The following is a 15,773-nucleotide window of genomic DNA, read 5'->3' as shown; positions in this document are numbered from 1 at the left end:
TGATGTTTATTTCAGGATAAAGGTAATTTGACAACAAGTATTTTAAACTTAAAGTAAAACTATCTGAAAGTACAGAAAACGCATGAATCAAGGTAGCAATTTGCTGATATCTTTATTATAAAGAATGCAGGGAGAGGGAGACGCGGGGAAGTCCAGAGGGTTATGAAAAATGTTCTGAAAAAATGAATTTTTCTGTTTTATTGTTTCTTCTTTTTTCTTTTTATTTCTTTTTTCTTTTGTGCATTTTATTATGTACTTGACTTTACATATATATCTGGAAAAAAGCAATAAAATATTATTAAATAAAAAAAATGAAACCCAAGTAAATCATTAATAAAAACATTTAAAGTAGCCATTACACTTGTGTATACTTTCCGCTTTGCATGTAAGTGTTGAATTGTGGGAGATATTTGTTCTATTAGGTATAGTGTTTCATCATTACCTTTTGGCTAAAATAAATATGATTAGTTTTAGCAATTGGGAGAAGATTCTGTAATTTCATTCCCCAATAACTGATTGAGCATCCTTTCATACATGGGAGCTGGTGACTTCTTCTCTGATTTTCCACCCCTGTATGGGAATGGGCTGTTGGCGAACTGAACAATCTATGGTCTTTTAAACTGTGGGTTTTTAAAATTGGTTTTTGATTGTTACTGTGTTACGTACTTTGTGTTTTTACATTGTGAACCGTTCCGTGAGCCTCAGGTGAAATTCAGTCAATGAGTGTGAACTGGGAGAGAGCCACGGTTATTACTCTGGTTGCATCTGGTTGGAGTTGTTGCAGCCTTTGCGATCTTGGAAGAAGCATAAGACGGATTCCTGGTACAGCCATGGCACGACCCCTGGCTGTATTGGTGACCCTGGGGGGGGGGAGTTCCTAGTTGATGTGCATCAACAGGGCTCCCCCTACTGGTGGTTAACCCTTCTGAGACTTCCTGTAGGCGGTCAGGAATCAGATATAGTCGGTTTGGTTCCAATGCCTAACCCAATACCACTCACATTCTGTAACCAATAAAGTTGTGGCCTTTTTTAGCCCGTTAACCTAAAATACTTGAGTCAAGTGTCTTTATTCCAACTAAGGGTGAGGGTTCAGGGCCTTGCCACGCAACGGATGTTTCCAAAGGTGCCTATACAGTGGTACCTTGTGTTACGTACTTAATCCGTTCTGGAGGTCCCTTTGTAACCCGAAACTTCTCGTAACATGAGGCGCGCTTTCACTAATGGCGCCTCCTGCTGCTGCCATGCCGCCGGAGCGCGACTTCCACTTGCATCCCGGGACAAAGGTCGCAACAAGGGGCTTCTACTTCCGGGTTAGCGGAGCACATAACCCGCAGCATTCGTAAGGGGGACGGTACGTAACACGAGGTAGCACTGTATGTAGGAGAGCCGGGGGGGTGGGGTATAGGAAAGGGGTGGTTGGCAGAGTGGGCAAAGTAGAGAACTGACCTTGAGCGTCTGCGTGGTTCGTACTGAACTGGTATTGGGGAAACCCAAACTGAATGTACTGTTTTTGCAGCACATTTATTAGCAGAGTGAATGGAGCGATGGATGACTGTAGTCTGGGGATTGACAAGATATATTGGAGTGTTTGGTGTGTATTGGCAGAAAGAGTGACATTGGATGAGCTTGTGAGTATTGTCTGATATGTGCTTTTGCCGTAGGAAAAGTAGTAGTATTTAAGAGGGATTCTGGATATTATGTGTTTGTGTGGGTAGGGCTGAGCGCTGCTCAGGGACGCAGGTGTTGCTGTGGGTTAAACCACAGAGCCTAGGACTTGCCGATCAGAAGGTTGGCGGTTCGAATCCCCGCGACGGGGTGAGCTCCTGTTGCTCGGTCCCTGCTCCTGCCAACCTAGCAGTTCGAAAGCACGTCAAAGTGCAAGTAGATAAATAGGTACCACTCTGGCGGGAAGGTAAACGGCATTTCCGTGTGCTGCTCTGGTTCGCCAGAAGCGGCTTAGTCATGCTGGCCACATGACCTGGAAGCTGTACGCCGGCTCCCTTGGCCAATAAAGCGAGATGAGCGCCACAACCCCAGAGTCGGTCACGACTGGACCTAATGGTCAGGGGTCCCTTTACCTTTACCTTAAGAGGGATTCTGGATATGATGTGTTTGTGTGGGTGGGGCTGAGCGCTGCTCAGGAACGCAGGTGTTGCTGTGGGTTAAACCACAGAGCCTAGGACTTGCCGATCAGAAGGTTGGCGGTTCGAATCCCCGCGACGGGGTGAGCTCCCGTTGCTCGGTCCCTGCTCCTGCCAACCTAGCAGTTCGAAAGCACGTCAAAGTGCAAGTAGATAAATAGGTACCACTCTGGCGGGAAGGTAAACGGCATTTCCGTGTGCTGCTCTGGTTCGCCAGAAGCGGCTTAGTCATGATGACACATGACCTGGAAGCTGTATGCCGGCTTCCTCGGCCAATAAAGCGAGATGAGCGCCACAACCCCAGAGTCGGTCACGACTGGACCTAAGGGTCAGGGGTCCCTTTACCTTTACCTTAAGAGGGATTCTGGATATGATGTGTTTGTGTGGGTGGGGCTGAGCGCTGCATGTTGTGAGTCAGGCCTTGGCAAGTGGGAAGGGATCCCTGGCACTTAAGATGTTTCGCAATGTGATGCCATGTTTTTTCTTTTCTTTTTGTGGATTCTAAATTTTGTTTGGTATTGTAGTTTATCAGCCTCAGTATTTATCGATAGGGATATTGTATTGTTGTAACCAGCTTATTTGTTAACATTTGTTTATATGCAAATATGTAAAATATATAAACATTTGTTTATATATTTGTTTATATATTACATAAGAATTCTACCCCAAAGGGTGTACAGTCGAAAACAGCCAATATAAACAATACAGTAAAAAATCAATAGTTTAAATTGTCCAGTTCACAAACCATTGCACCAGCTATACTAAAACAGCCACCCACAACTGGAACCAGAAGTCTTCACTGTTTAGGGCCAACAGGGATTGCTTGGCTGATGGATGAAACCTTGGTTTGCACCTCTGGGCGATGGCTCCCATAAGTACATACCTGAAGGGTTGGAGAAACAAACACAAGCTCTCTCTCACTCCTGTCCTCTCCTCCAGCAAGCCAAGAGGCTGCCTTGGTATCAAGTGTTGTATATATACATCCCCATATATATTCATGAAATGAATAAATAAAATTTCACAGTTTGGGTACGTGTGGGTGGGAGAGAACCACGTATATAGCCTTGACCACCTAGGAAGAAAGGTTGGAATGTAATGAATAAACAAGCTGTCATTTTTAAAAAACTGACATTTTCCTCAAGAGGCTTAATTAAAGAGAGAGAGAAAACATTGCCTGAGAGTACATGGTTTATTGAATTAACATTTGAACTATTGTTGTACTGCTAATTGATTTAAAAGTGTTAACTTGAGCAACTACGTGCCTGGGAATTCCCCAAGCAAAGTCTGGTGTAAGTCTAGTATCTTTACCTGCTATCATTTTAATGCTCTGAGTTTTCTCTTTCTCTCCCTCTTGCAGACCTAGAATCCAATGGTGATTTAAACAACGATGATTATGAATTTGAGGATGAAGCTAAACTTGTCATATTTCCAGACCACTTTGAAATTCCTTTACCCAACATAGAAGAGTTGCCAGCTTTGGTAAGTGTGGGTAACAGACAAAGAATGGGATTTAAACTGATTTAATCTGTTTTCACTCTTAAAGGATCATGGGTGCCAAGCCTGGGAAAGACCTATTTGTGGGACCTTGGAGAACTGCTAGAATAGGCCACGCTGAGCTTAAGTAGGTTTTTAAGGCAGATCCTTATATTTTGGTAGAACAGTGGAATATAATGGCCGAGAGTGTATGTGTTGCATGGCTGAGTCCTTTACTGAAATCTTGACTCAGCCTTGAACTCACTTGATGGTCTTGGGCAATATGTTGTATTTTAGTCTTAACTCCACTCCTCTGCAATATAGGGATACTTTTGACCTGCCTTGCAGGACTCTTGTGAGGACTACGGAAAGAGTGTGATCATTCTAAAGTGCTATATGAAAGCTAATTGCTTATCATTACTGGTGCACTTGGTTGCAAACACTATAACGTAGGGATAGTTTTGTCTTTTGGTTTTGGTTTTTTACGCTGCCTTTTATGTTCAGTTTGACTTTGCCCCCCCCCCCACCTCTAGGTTACGATAGCTTGCGACGCAGTCCTCAGTTCGAAATCTCCTTATAGGAAGCAAGACCCAGATTCGTGGGAAGAGGAGCTGCAAGTCTCCAAACATGCCAACACTCTTGTACAGATGGACAATGGAGTCAGGATTCCTCCCAGGTGAGACTGATTCACTTTGTTACCTAAGAACTTCCCTGTGGAACAGATCCCAGAACCCACCTAAACCAGCTTCTGCATCCCATGTTAACCAATTGGATGCCTTTGGGGATGGGTGGTTGGGATAGGTGCCTGGTTAAAGAACAAGACCAGAAAACCACACTTGCCAAGAATAATGTGATATAGAGAGAAATAGCTAAGGAGCTCTCGGGTAAGACCTTCCAGGAGGACCCCACCCCCACCCCATAGCACATAGATATGTAGCGCAACACTTTTATAGAAACCATCTTATCTGTCACTAATTTCATTTTCTGTCTGCAGCAGCCATTAAGTTCCCTGTTGGCAGCTATTTACGTTTTCTTCATACCCATTAACACTGCATTAATCCATTATCTGCCTCACGCAAAGGACATTAAAGTTAATTAAATGATTCTAAAGTGCTCTGCAGTACATTATATGTTTTTATAACATTTAATATACAATGTTTTAAAGCATTAGCAGGTCTTTCTGCTTTATTTGACACATTTGTATTGAGTGTTCTGTATTGAATACTCAGTATAGGAGGACAGTTTGCTCACATTAATCCCTTTTTACCCAGTCCTCCCTGTTCCTGCCTTTCCATCTTTTTGTTCCCCCACTACCGAAATGTTGGTTGTAAGTTTTCCTAGAGCTGAATGTCTGTTGTGTTCCTTTTCTTACGTTGGTCTGTATATATACAGTATATATACAGTGTATATCTATATACATACACACACACACACACACACACACACACACACATATATATATATACTGTATTTTTCACCCCATAGGACGCACCTAGTTTTTTTTGGGGGGGGGGAATAAAGGGGGAAAAAATTATTTCCCCCCCATGCGCGGGGGCTGGCGCGGTGGAAGCCTGAGCTTCCCCCGACCCCAGCCCCCAGAACAGGCTGCCGCCCCAAGCCTCGCGCGCCCGGCGGGACCTCCCGGACCTCCTGCCGGGCACGCGAGGCTTGCGGATAGCTTCCTGAAGCCTGGAGAGCGAGAGGGGTCGGTGTGCACCGACGCCTCTTGCTCTCCAGGCTTCAGCGAAAGCCTGCCTTCACCCCATAGGACGCACACACATTCCCCCTTCATTTTTGGAGGGGGAAAAGTGCGTCCTATAGGGCGAAAAATACGGTATATTGATAGCACCATGGACCAGATTCAACTAACAGATCCTCCTAGTAGACTTCTCCTTGCACAACAGAGCTCCCCTGCATGTCCCCCAATTGGCTCTGGGCAGCTCAGGAGTAAACATAAGAAGGAGAGGCTTGTTTCCTCAGGCAAGCAGAAACGCTTATGTTAAGAAAACATTTGTAACAGAGCAGTACTGATTTTCTTCCTCCGTACAGTTATCGTTAATGAAGAGCAGCAGTTTTTGAGGATTGGTGATGTGGGGCTACTCACATGGCAGCTGATTGTGGTTGTCCCATTGGCAGTTGACAAGGAGAACCCTATGGTTAATCCAATCTGGGAATCTTGGCCACTTGCTGGTTTTGGAGGTAGACCCAGGTTTCCCCAGTACTGCCAATCTAACCCCTGAATGTTTCTTGCTTTTCAGTGGCTGGAAATGCTCAAAATGTGACCTGCGGGAGAATCTTTGGCTGAATCTCACAGATGGGTCAGTACTGTGCGGAAAGTGGTTCTTTTACGGCAGTGGAGGAAATGGACATGCTCTGGAACACTATAAGGAGATGGGTTATCCCTTAGCAGTGAAGCTTGGAACAATTACTCCTGATGGTGCAGGTTAGTCAGTAGGAAAATAAGTACCTTTTATCAGGTAGCCCACATCATCACTGTCTCTTGGTTTTATCACAGACATGTGGTATAGAAGAGGGCAGGAAAATGAGGACGTAAGCAGGGGTTTTACAGAAACTGAATTCGGGACATTGTACAACATTCTGCACTCTCACAGAACTGGGATATGCACAAGTGTCCTGGATGATGTCTTTTCTGCATTGCAACTCTGGGCTGCAGGAGAGCTGGCTGGCTTGTCTAGGGCCTAATGACCAAGCAGAGTTTGAGTTTGCTATGTTCTGTAGTTGACGGGATACGTCCTCCGAACAATACTGGAACCGCACAGAAAGGCCAGTAACACATCTGACTGTTCTCAACAAAGGCAGGCCATGTTGTGCAACTCGAAGGATTCTCATTCCTGCCCATGCACACAGTTTTGCTGCAAAGCTAGCCAAAGCGGGGAAACACATCCTTTCAGCATTGCCACGGCAAAACAGATTTGGTGCTTGGCTTGAGTGTGCCACATCCGAGGAGGAGGCTGCACGTTTAGAACAAAGGGATTTGCAGACCCCTTCAGCATAGCCACGTTTTTGTTACCCGGCTCCCAGGGGCCCTGTGGCTCAGCTGGCGGCTCTCTACAGCTCTCCTTCCACCCCCAAACTCTTACCGTAGAATTAATGCAGCGTCAGGAAGCCCATAAATCATTGGAACTTCTGGCTGCGACTGAAAAGGGCAGAGTGGCCTCTTGTCATTGTTAATGGTTGTGCACTGAGGGCATAGGGACAAAATTTATTAGGGGAAGGGATGCTAATGAGGCTTATGTGCCCATCATGATGCACGATTGACATACTGCTCTGGAGGGCTTCCATCTGGCCAGGGGTGGGGTGGGGATCAAAGGCTCTGGTCTTGAGTCACCTGCATAATATTTTGGCCAAAGCAGGCTATTAAGAGGACCGACATATTGCAGTGGGAATTTGCGTAACAGTACAGATTTCAGTTGGTTAATAATAGAACAGAGCCATAGCAGAGAATTAAACACGCACGTAGTCTTTTAAGTATCCTAGGTTACCTTTAAAATCTTTATCATTCATCCTTGCAAACAATTCTTTTAGCAGGGAGGGGAGGAGGGACAATAATTCTCTGTGTACTCTTCGCTCCCTTCGTCCCCCCCCGAAAAACACAATAGGCCACACAACGTGTTTTATTCCTGTTTACAGTAAACAAGAGCAGTTTACTAATCCTTAATATTTTCTTTTTGTCTAATTTGTGATCAGTTAGATACCAGAGGGTCCTAAATACAAAAGGAAATATGAAACAAGTTTGCAGTCAGTATTGTGAAAAATTCAGGTTTTAAAGTGTACTGATCTTTGATTTCAGCGGAGAACTGTAAGCTTCAGTTACATCCATTCTCAGAACTGCTAAAAGGAATTAGTGTAGTTTGCATTTCCAGGGTTCCTTGAGTGCAAACTCAAATGAAAAAAGAAGAAATTTTAAAGATATCCAGAGGGGTTGCTTTGTAATCTGTTTCTGCGAAAACAACAAAGAATCTTGTAAGACTTTAAAAGACTGACAAATTATGTTATGTCGTAAGCTTTTGTGGCTTGGAGCCTTCTTCATCAGAAATATGAAATGTAATCCTCAGTTGGCATGGATGTAATGTAAAAGTTGGAGTAAAATGGCAATGAAAGGCAAACAAAGATTTGTATCCAAGTGTCCTTAGGTGAATATCAGCACTTCAAACGTTGACCTCAGCTGGCCTCCAGAGTGGCTTATTTGCCTGGACTTAAGGTTTCAAATGTTATTGTTTTGTCCCTGTTTTGTTTTATCTCTAGTCAGACACCCATATGGATGTTTTTTCCAGCTGAAGTGAAATGCTTCAAATACTATTACGGATGTAACCCAGGGTTCATTTAGTGGGCTCTGATAAAGGTGTCTCTGATAAAGCACACAAACTTTTTCCAGGTGTCGCACAGCATTGTGACTTAACTGGAAAAGCACGAGAACACTGAGCTCTTGTTTACAGAGGGGAACAATAACATGTACCTGGAAACAGAGACTCCTTTGGCATGCAATGGCAGCAGAAGGGCACCATGCCTATCCATAAATGCCAGCAGGGTCACCCTTGGCAGACACTGGCGGAGAGAATGCTGGACTTTATCAGCTGGACATCGCAACGCTTATCGAGAGGAACACTGCTCCTGTTTTTGCCTTGCAGGATTTAGGAGGCCAGAAATTATATGGCTGGATGATGCTCACGGTTTTAACTCTGATAAAACCTTAGTATGCTGCTTTTGAACCCAAATTAGGATTACAAGGCGATTTAGCAGCAGTAGCAGATCTGAAATTCCAGCTAATTTTAAGTTTCTCCTTCCACTGTTCCTATGGAGAAAGAGGTCATTTGTATTATCGTTTTTCAAATAAAGAAGGTGGAAATTAGGGAAGGCCTATCCCGTTTCACTGCCTGAGGCAAAATGGGAAGTTCCCCACCTTTCTGCCCCTGCCAAAGCCTCATTTACCAGGATCGCATGCCTATAGCCTCTGCAGAAATTCTGATTCTGGCTTCTGGTGAGCTCTTGCAACAGCCCCACAAGACCACACAAAGGCCTCATACAACCTTCTCAATACCTTGGGTAAACAAGGCACTCTGTCTCTCTTACCAGCGTCTCAGGAAGGGTGCATGAGGCTCTGCACAACCTTCTGGAGCTCTTGCGTGATTTTGCAGGGCTCTTGTGAGATCTCCCTGGAGCCTGGAAGCCACTGCATCCACTTCTCTGGCGATGGTATGTTCCTATGGAGGTGCCCCTTGGATTTTACCGCCCGAGGTGGCTATCTCAGACTGCCTCATGACCCGGGTGGAAATCCTTTGAACTACATACCCTCATTAGCAATATCAGCATTAGCAGATGGCAATATATTCCTTAGCAGATGGGAAGCTATGAGATGACTTGCCCCAAAGGCACACGGTATGCTTTGAATGCAGGTCTTTCAGATTCAAGTGCAGAGCTTTAATCTCCTGGTTCGCAGTCTTGTTCATCCTTCTGTTTTGCCGCACGTACACTGAACATTAAATCCGCTACAGTTAAAACCCAGATGAACTGGTTCCATAATGTGCTGTAAGTGAAGAGGAGACATGGACAGGTTGCCAAAGGCCAGAGATGCCTGCCTGATTCAAGGAATAAGGTAGCCCAGCAACCTCCTGCAGGGGATGGTTAAACAAATATAAACAAACAGACATAGGAGTCCTTAATGAATCTGCCTCATGGAGAAAAACATATTTGCCAGCCTGTTTAGATGCCACAGCTTGGATCCTAAGTTGCTCCTCCATCCATGCAATTGGGGGTTTGGGAGGAATTGCTCCCAACTCCTACCCCCTGCAGCCCATGACACCATGTGCCACACACCATTCCCAAGGCTCCTGCAACCCCAGCACCATATTTTTGTGGGGTGTGTTTGCGTGTGCGCATAGAGGGGTCTGCAGAGGAAAAATAGAGGCAGGAAAGGAAAGTTTGGATCCACACCTATATCCACATCATGTGGTAGACTCGTAATCTGGTGAACTGGGTTCGCTTCCCCGCTCCTCCACATGCAGCTGCTAGGTGACCTTGGGCTAGTCACACTTCTTTGAAGTCTCTCAGCCCCACTCACCTCACAGAGTGTTTGTTGTGGGGGAGGAAGGGAAAGGAGAGTGTTAGCCGCTTTGAGACTCCATCGGGTAGTGATAAAGTGGGATATCAAATCCAAACTCTTCTTCTTCTATAATACTATGTGTAGTAAGCACATGCTCTCAGATTGGGGGAGCACACAAGGGGTTACTTACAGGGATGAGGAGAGCAACAGGATTTGTGGGGAGGCACATCTGGCATGTGCTGATGTCTTTTGCAATTGTACCCCACACTTCTTGGATGGAATTCTGGGTACCTCAAACTTGCTGGTAAACCAAGGCTTCATAGAACCATAGAATGATATAGTTGGAAGGGACCCAGAGGGTCATCTCATCTCCTGCAACGCACCTTTTTACTAGCTTCTTGGGCTGCTAGTGCCATCAAGGGAAATGTTGTCTGCTTTCAACTAGCAGGCTATGCAAGAACCTGGGGGGGGTGGGGAGTGGGTCTGCCTTCTTATTTTGTACATAACAGCCCACACAGCTGCCCTCTCAGTGGCTACTATCCTGCTGATTACATACTACCTCTAGCATTAGAGGCAGTATGGTGTTGGTGATCATCACTGCATCTTCTGACAGCAGATTTCATAGCTGAAGTGCAGTCCCAGGTTCTTCTGCCCCAGGGCAACTACACCCTTGTGCAAATTAATTGAAACAAACAATGTAGTTTATTGTACAAAACTCACATATACATGTACAAAATTCACATATACATACATTAGTAACGGGTATGACCTCTGCTGTTTTTAAGCAGCATTTGAACACGGTTTGACATGGAGTCTACTAGTTTCGAACAGTCACTGTTTTCAGATCCCTGTACCACACTTGAATCAGCGCTTGAATGAGCTTCTCCATAGTCGTACAGTCTACAGCACGGAGGCGACTATTGCATATAGCCCACAAATTCTCAATGGGATTTACGTCCGGGGAATTCCCTGGCCAATCAAATACCTGTATTTGCTGCTCTGTCATGAATTTCTTCACCACTTTCGATGTGTGACTGGGGGCTAGGTCCTGCTGCAATATCCCAGTGCCATCAGAGTACCTCTTTTCCAGCTCTGGAATAACTCTCTTTTGTAGAACCTCGATATATTGTGGCCAGAGCATTATTCCTTCTATTGGCTGCAGGCTTCCAACACCATAACGATCAACTGACTTTTTGTGTTTGTTGGGGGTACAGGATTATGAGTAAGATAGAAAACATGCTTTGTTTCAATTAATTTGCACAAGGGTGTAGCATTTGGAGCAGAGTGTTCTTCCTGGCAGGTGGAGCAGGAAAGTTATCAGCAGCTGCTCTTTCTCTTGCTGATGAAGGAACAAGGCAGTCCTTCCCTTGCTATGTTATGTTCCTCTTGAAAGGCAGGGGTTGACCTGCGCTGCGCCCTGGCTTTTAGCTAACAGTTTTTTGGGCAGAGGAGCTACTTGCAGCCTGGTGGGGAGGCGGGGACTCTTCATTTGCAGGTAGGCAGCCACTCTGATCGGGAACAAGAGAGAGCACCTGTGTGCCAGTTGCCTTGATTTGATTTCGTGGAGAAAAGCGATCCCACAATCCCTGTCTCTCTTAATTTTTGGAGGGGAGGATCCCTCTGGGTTTAGTGGAGCAGGGTTCATAACCCTTCCTCCTTCTTCAGGCAAGAGACGACCTCTGAGTGGCCTTTTTGTTCTCTGGCCAATGGATGCTCTGGCCAGTCGATAGAGCCAAAGTGAGCTTATACTAAACCATTGGTTCATGCAGCCAAGCATTTTCTATTCTTGACTGGCAGCAGCACTCTAATTTCAAGGCAGAGAAAGTCTGCCCTCTGATACCTTAAAACAGGCATGTCCAAAGTCCGTCTAATCCAGACCCCAGTTACCGGTAATTGGTGTCTAGTCCTAAAAAAAGCTCAACAACTTCAACCCTAAAAAAAGCTCTAAAAAAGGTCAACAACTATGGTCGGACCTCACTTCATCAAATCTGGCCCTCTTTGAAAAAAGTTTGGGCACCCCGCCTTAAAAGAACTGGAGATTCCAGGGATTGAACCCGAGAACTACTGTGCGGAAAGCATTCATTCTGCCTCTTAGGTGTGACCTTCTTTCTAACACCTGAAAGCTCACTGCCGCAAGGACAGAGCCAGATGCCTTATTCTGCGCCTCCCAAATTGCCCCTGCTGCAGGCTGGGCAATGTGGGATGAAGCCACAGAAGAGTAGCACACCAAGCTGCTGCAGCAATGTCTGAAGGGCACCTTAGAATAGGGGTCTCTTGGTTGCCAATGGAACCATTATAACGTGGAGAACTTGGTAGCGAACAGAATGTCCAGAATTTGCTTAATAGTTGAGCTGGCATGTGCGCAGCAAAATTACTATCGCTTGGCGTATTATGTAGGTGGTAAAGTTTCAAGAATATGCTGTTGTGAAATAACGCTGATGGGCAACACTCGGTGAGCAGTCCTTTTTCTTCTTTTCTCTGCAGATGTCTATTCCTTTGATGAAGAGGAGGCGGTTTTGGACCCACACATAGCCAAACACTTAGCACATTTTGGCATTGATATGCTCCAAATGCATGTAGTAAGCGGCTTTCCTTTTATTCAGGATCTGTGTCTTCAGCAGTCATGGAAAATAGCGGGGGAAATCAGTGCCTCAATTGGAAAAGCACAATTTCCATTCTTGCGGGAGATACTTCTTTCTTTTAAAATATATAATCTGCTTTTCAGTTTATGTTCTCCTGCTAAAAGACATCTGATAACATAATAAAACGACACCAGGCTGTTTCTGAGTTCAGTAAGGCTCTGAGCATGTAGAGTGGGAAGTGAGAAAGGAGTGGGGAACTTTTCTCAGCCCAGGGACCACATTACCTTCTGGGGAATCTTTTGGGGGCTGCTTGCAAGTGGTTGGAACGATGATTGTAAACTTAGGATCAGATACAGAGGCCTGGAATGCTGCTTTTGGCGTGAAGTTCCCCAACCCTGATGTACGATATATGTGTATTTGGAAACCAAGGCTACGCTTGCCCTCCTGCCCCCAGGATTGAACAGTACAGTCACATTTTGCAAAGTTTAAAAAAGTAAAGGGACCCCTGACCATTAGGTCCAGTCATTGCCGACTCAGGGGTTGCAGTGCTCATCTTGGTTTATTGGCCGAGGGAGCCAGCGTACAGCTTCAGGTCATGGGGCCAGCATGACAAAGCTGCTTCTGGCGAACCAGAGCAGTGCACAGAAATGCCGTTTACCTTCCTGCCGGAGCAGTACCTATTTATCTACTTGCACTGGCATGCTAGGTTGGCAGGAGCAGGGACCAAGCAACGGGAGCTCACCCCATCGCGGGGATTCAAACTGCCGACCTTCTGATCGGCAAGTCCTAGGCTCTGTGGTTTAACCCACAGCGTCACCTGCGTCCCTAAGTTTAGGTCTCTGCAAATCGGACTCTCCATTTTCATTTTTATTTACCACATATTGCATGTGAAGCTCCATGGAAAAACGAGGGAGCTTTTTATGGGTATAGCAGTATCTCTTTCTGTGTTGCGGCTATAAATGTGGGAGTAAGTTGTGATTGCAGTTGCTTAGATAATTCAGCAGGTGGAGACATGATTTCATTTGTATCTCAGCAAGCAGAAAGCAAACTATTTTATTGCTTAGTGTTTCATTTGGGAAAGTTCTCAGAACAAGGTGTTTTTTTCATTTTTCTATTTAAATACACCTGCTTTATAAGTTCATAACATACGCTTTTGAAAACTGCTGCTGCTTAAAAGCTTCTTTTTTTTTTGCATTCAGACGGAGAATGGCTCAAGAGATAACGACATCAAACCCAGAGTATCTGAATGGGAAGTGATCCAAGAGTCTGGCATGAAGCTAAAGCCAATGTATGGTCCAGGATACACAGGCATGAAAAACCTGGGCAACAGCTGCTATGTCAACACTGTCCTACAAGCCATTTTCAGCATCCCTGAATTTCAGAGAGCGTAAGTCGTTCTAGGGAAGTTTTGCGGCAACCAGATTAGAACCTCTTATGTTCCTCATTGCACTACTAAGGCTCGCTACAGTATACAATGGCAGACTCCAGGTCTGCCCCAATGCTTATCCCCAACAGGGAGCTGTGGTTAATTGGGACTTCCTGGGAAGTATTCCTGTCCATTGGTGAATGTAGTTATTGCATTCTCACTTTACATATTTTGTTAGATGTGAAGTGAATCTAATAGATAGATGTCCAACCCATGTTTTATTTTTTCCATCTCTCTTTTTTTGAAAGCACTCCTAAGCTTGCTGGATTTTATAGGGATCCTTCATCCATTAGGATGCGGGTGGCTCTGTGGGTAAAACCTCATTGCCTAGGACTTGCCGATCGCATGGTCGGCGGTTCGAATCCCCGTGGCGGGGTGAGCTCCCGTCTTTCAGTCCCAGCTCCTGCCCACCTAGCAGTTCGAAAGCACATCAAAGTGCAAGTAGATAAATAGGTACCGCTTTATAGCGGGAAGGTAAACGGCGTTTCCGTGTGCTGCGCTGGCGCTGGCTCGCCAGAGCAGCTTCGTCACGCTGGCCACGTGACCCGGAAGTGTCTGCGGGCAGCGCTGGCCCCCGGCCTCTTAAGTGAGATGGGCGCATAACCCTAGAGTCGGACACGACTGGCCCGTACGGGCGGGGGTACCTTTCATCCACTATTCCCACCCCTGCAGCAACCATCTGTTTATTGAGTGCATATATAAATACTTCCCCTGAGAGACCCCTGGCCAGAGGGGGTGGCTCTTCATTAGAGTCCCTTCCCCCTGCACACTCTTGCCTAGCAACAGGGTCTGCATAGCTGTCCTAGGAACTAATCCACTCCATCCTTCAGCCAAATGGAGATGGGGAGACAGAGGATCCTCAACTGCTGTTTTGCTCCCAGAAGGAACTGTATTGCTTGCGGAGTTCTAGCAGGTGTCTCACAATTCTAACCTCCAAAATTTGAGGATAAGCATTCATTTATTTATACACCACTCTTCTGCTGTTGTACTTAAGAGTGGCTTTGCAGCAATAAGGATAAAAACAGAGCACCAAAACTATAAATATACAAATTGGACAGATTGTTAGACTGTATGAGTGGTATTCAATTCTTCCCCTTTTCTGATGAAACGGGAGGGAAGGAACGTCCAGTGATTCCTGTTTTTCCTCTCTGCAGCCCCCTCTGCCCCTGAAATCTGTTCCTGAAGGACCCTCAGTCCTCCAGGGCAGATTTTGAGGAAGTGCATGGGAAGGAGGAACAGGTGAACATTTCCTCCTTCTTGCGTTCTGCTGCCGGATGCCTTCTGTCAGCAGTGTGGAAGCATTGGATAACACCCAATGCAACCAGTGCAAAGAAAAAACCAACAGTAGTGAGAGACTAAGAATGTTAGCAATTAAAATCCACCAGAAGTAGAATTAAAAGATGCTATATGTTAAAAGCCCATTGAATCAGGTGTCTTCAGTTTCTGACAGAATAGAGATGGAGATGGTGTCTGACTGATGGATTTTGACTTGGGGACCTCAGCACTATTATAGAAAAGACCCGGCCTCTCATTCTTGTCACACTGGGTATACTGAGATGGCAACAAGAGCAAGACCTCTGAAGTAGATTTTAAGGCCTAGGCAAGACTATATGGGAGCAAATGGTCTCCTCAGCAAATTATGTCAATGGAAAACAATCTGCTCTGTTTGAATGTTCTCTTTTTCCTCCACAATTCTCTCTGGATAGGTACGTAGGAAACCTTCCAAGGATATTTGACTACTCTCCTCTAGACCCAACACAAGATTTCAACACGCAAATGTAAGTGGCAGGCTTTATATTAAGCAGCAGATTTCTCTGAATGGTTATTTCTCCCACATGGTTTGTTGCTTTAATAACCTTTATGAGGTACCCAGACAAACACCATTCTGGACATGGGGGAAAATGTACTAATTGCCTTTTGGCATTCTTATTAAATGACAGATTTCCTTTTGAACTTGGTTAGTGGCACGGCTTGCAGCGGCAATTATTCACGGTAGCTTTATCTTATAGTATGTAATTGATTATAAAGCTGACTTTAGCTGTTTCCATTCTGTGGATAGTGCCAAGCATTTGTTGATTTTGTTTGTTCAG

General features: G+C 45.2%; 1 protein-coding gene across 2 annotated transcripts in view; it reads left to right on the top strand.

Moving 5' to 3' along the window:
• Nucleotides 1-15,773, top strand: part of USP13 (ubiquitin specific peptidase 13) — an 82,371-nt gene that overhangs the window by 39,440 nt on the left and 27,158 nt on the right. For both annotated transcript variants that reach the window (XM_081190140.1, XM_081190139.1), the window contains exons 4-9: nucleotides 3,499-3,620; nucleotides 4,148-4,290; nucleotides 5,873-6,057; nucleotides 12,160-12,254; nucleotides 13,457-13,644; nucleotides 15,390-15,461. In XM_081190140.1, the coding sequence (XP_081046266.1) occupies nucleotides 3,499-3,620; nucleotides 4,148-4,290; nucleotides 5,873-6,057; nucleotides 12,160-12,254; nucleotides 13,457-13,644; nucleotides 15,390-15,461 (805 nt within the window). The remainder of the gene's footprint in view (nucleotides 1-3,498; nucleotides 3,621-4,147; nucleotides 4,291-5,872; nucleotides 6,058-12,159; nucleotides 12,255-13,456; nucleotides 13,645-15,389; nucleotides 15,462-15,773) is intronic.

Source organism: Podarcis bocagei (assembly GCF_964188305.1).
Source record: "Podarcis bocagei genome assembly, chromosome: 4".
Lineage (NCBI taxonomy): Eukaryota > Metazoa > Chordata > Lepidosauria > Squamata > Lacertidae > Podarcis > Podarcis bocagei.
This window is presented reverse-complemented; position numbering and strand designations above follow the sequence as displayed.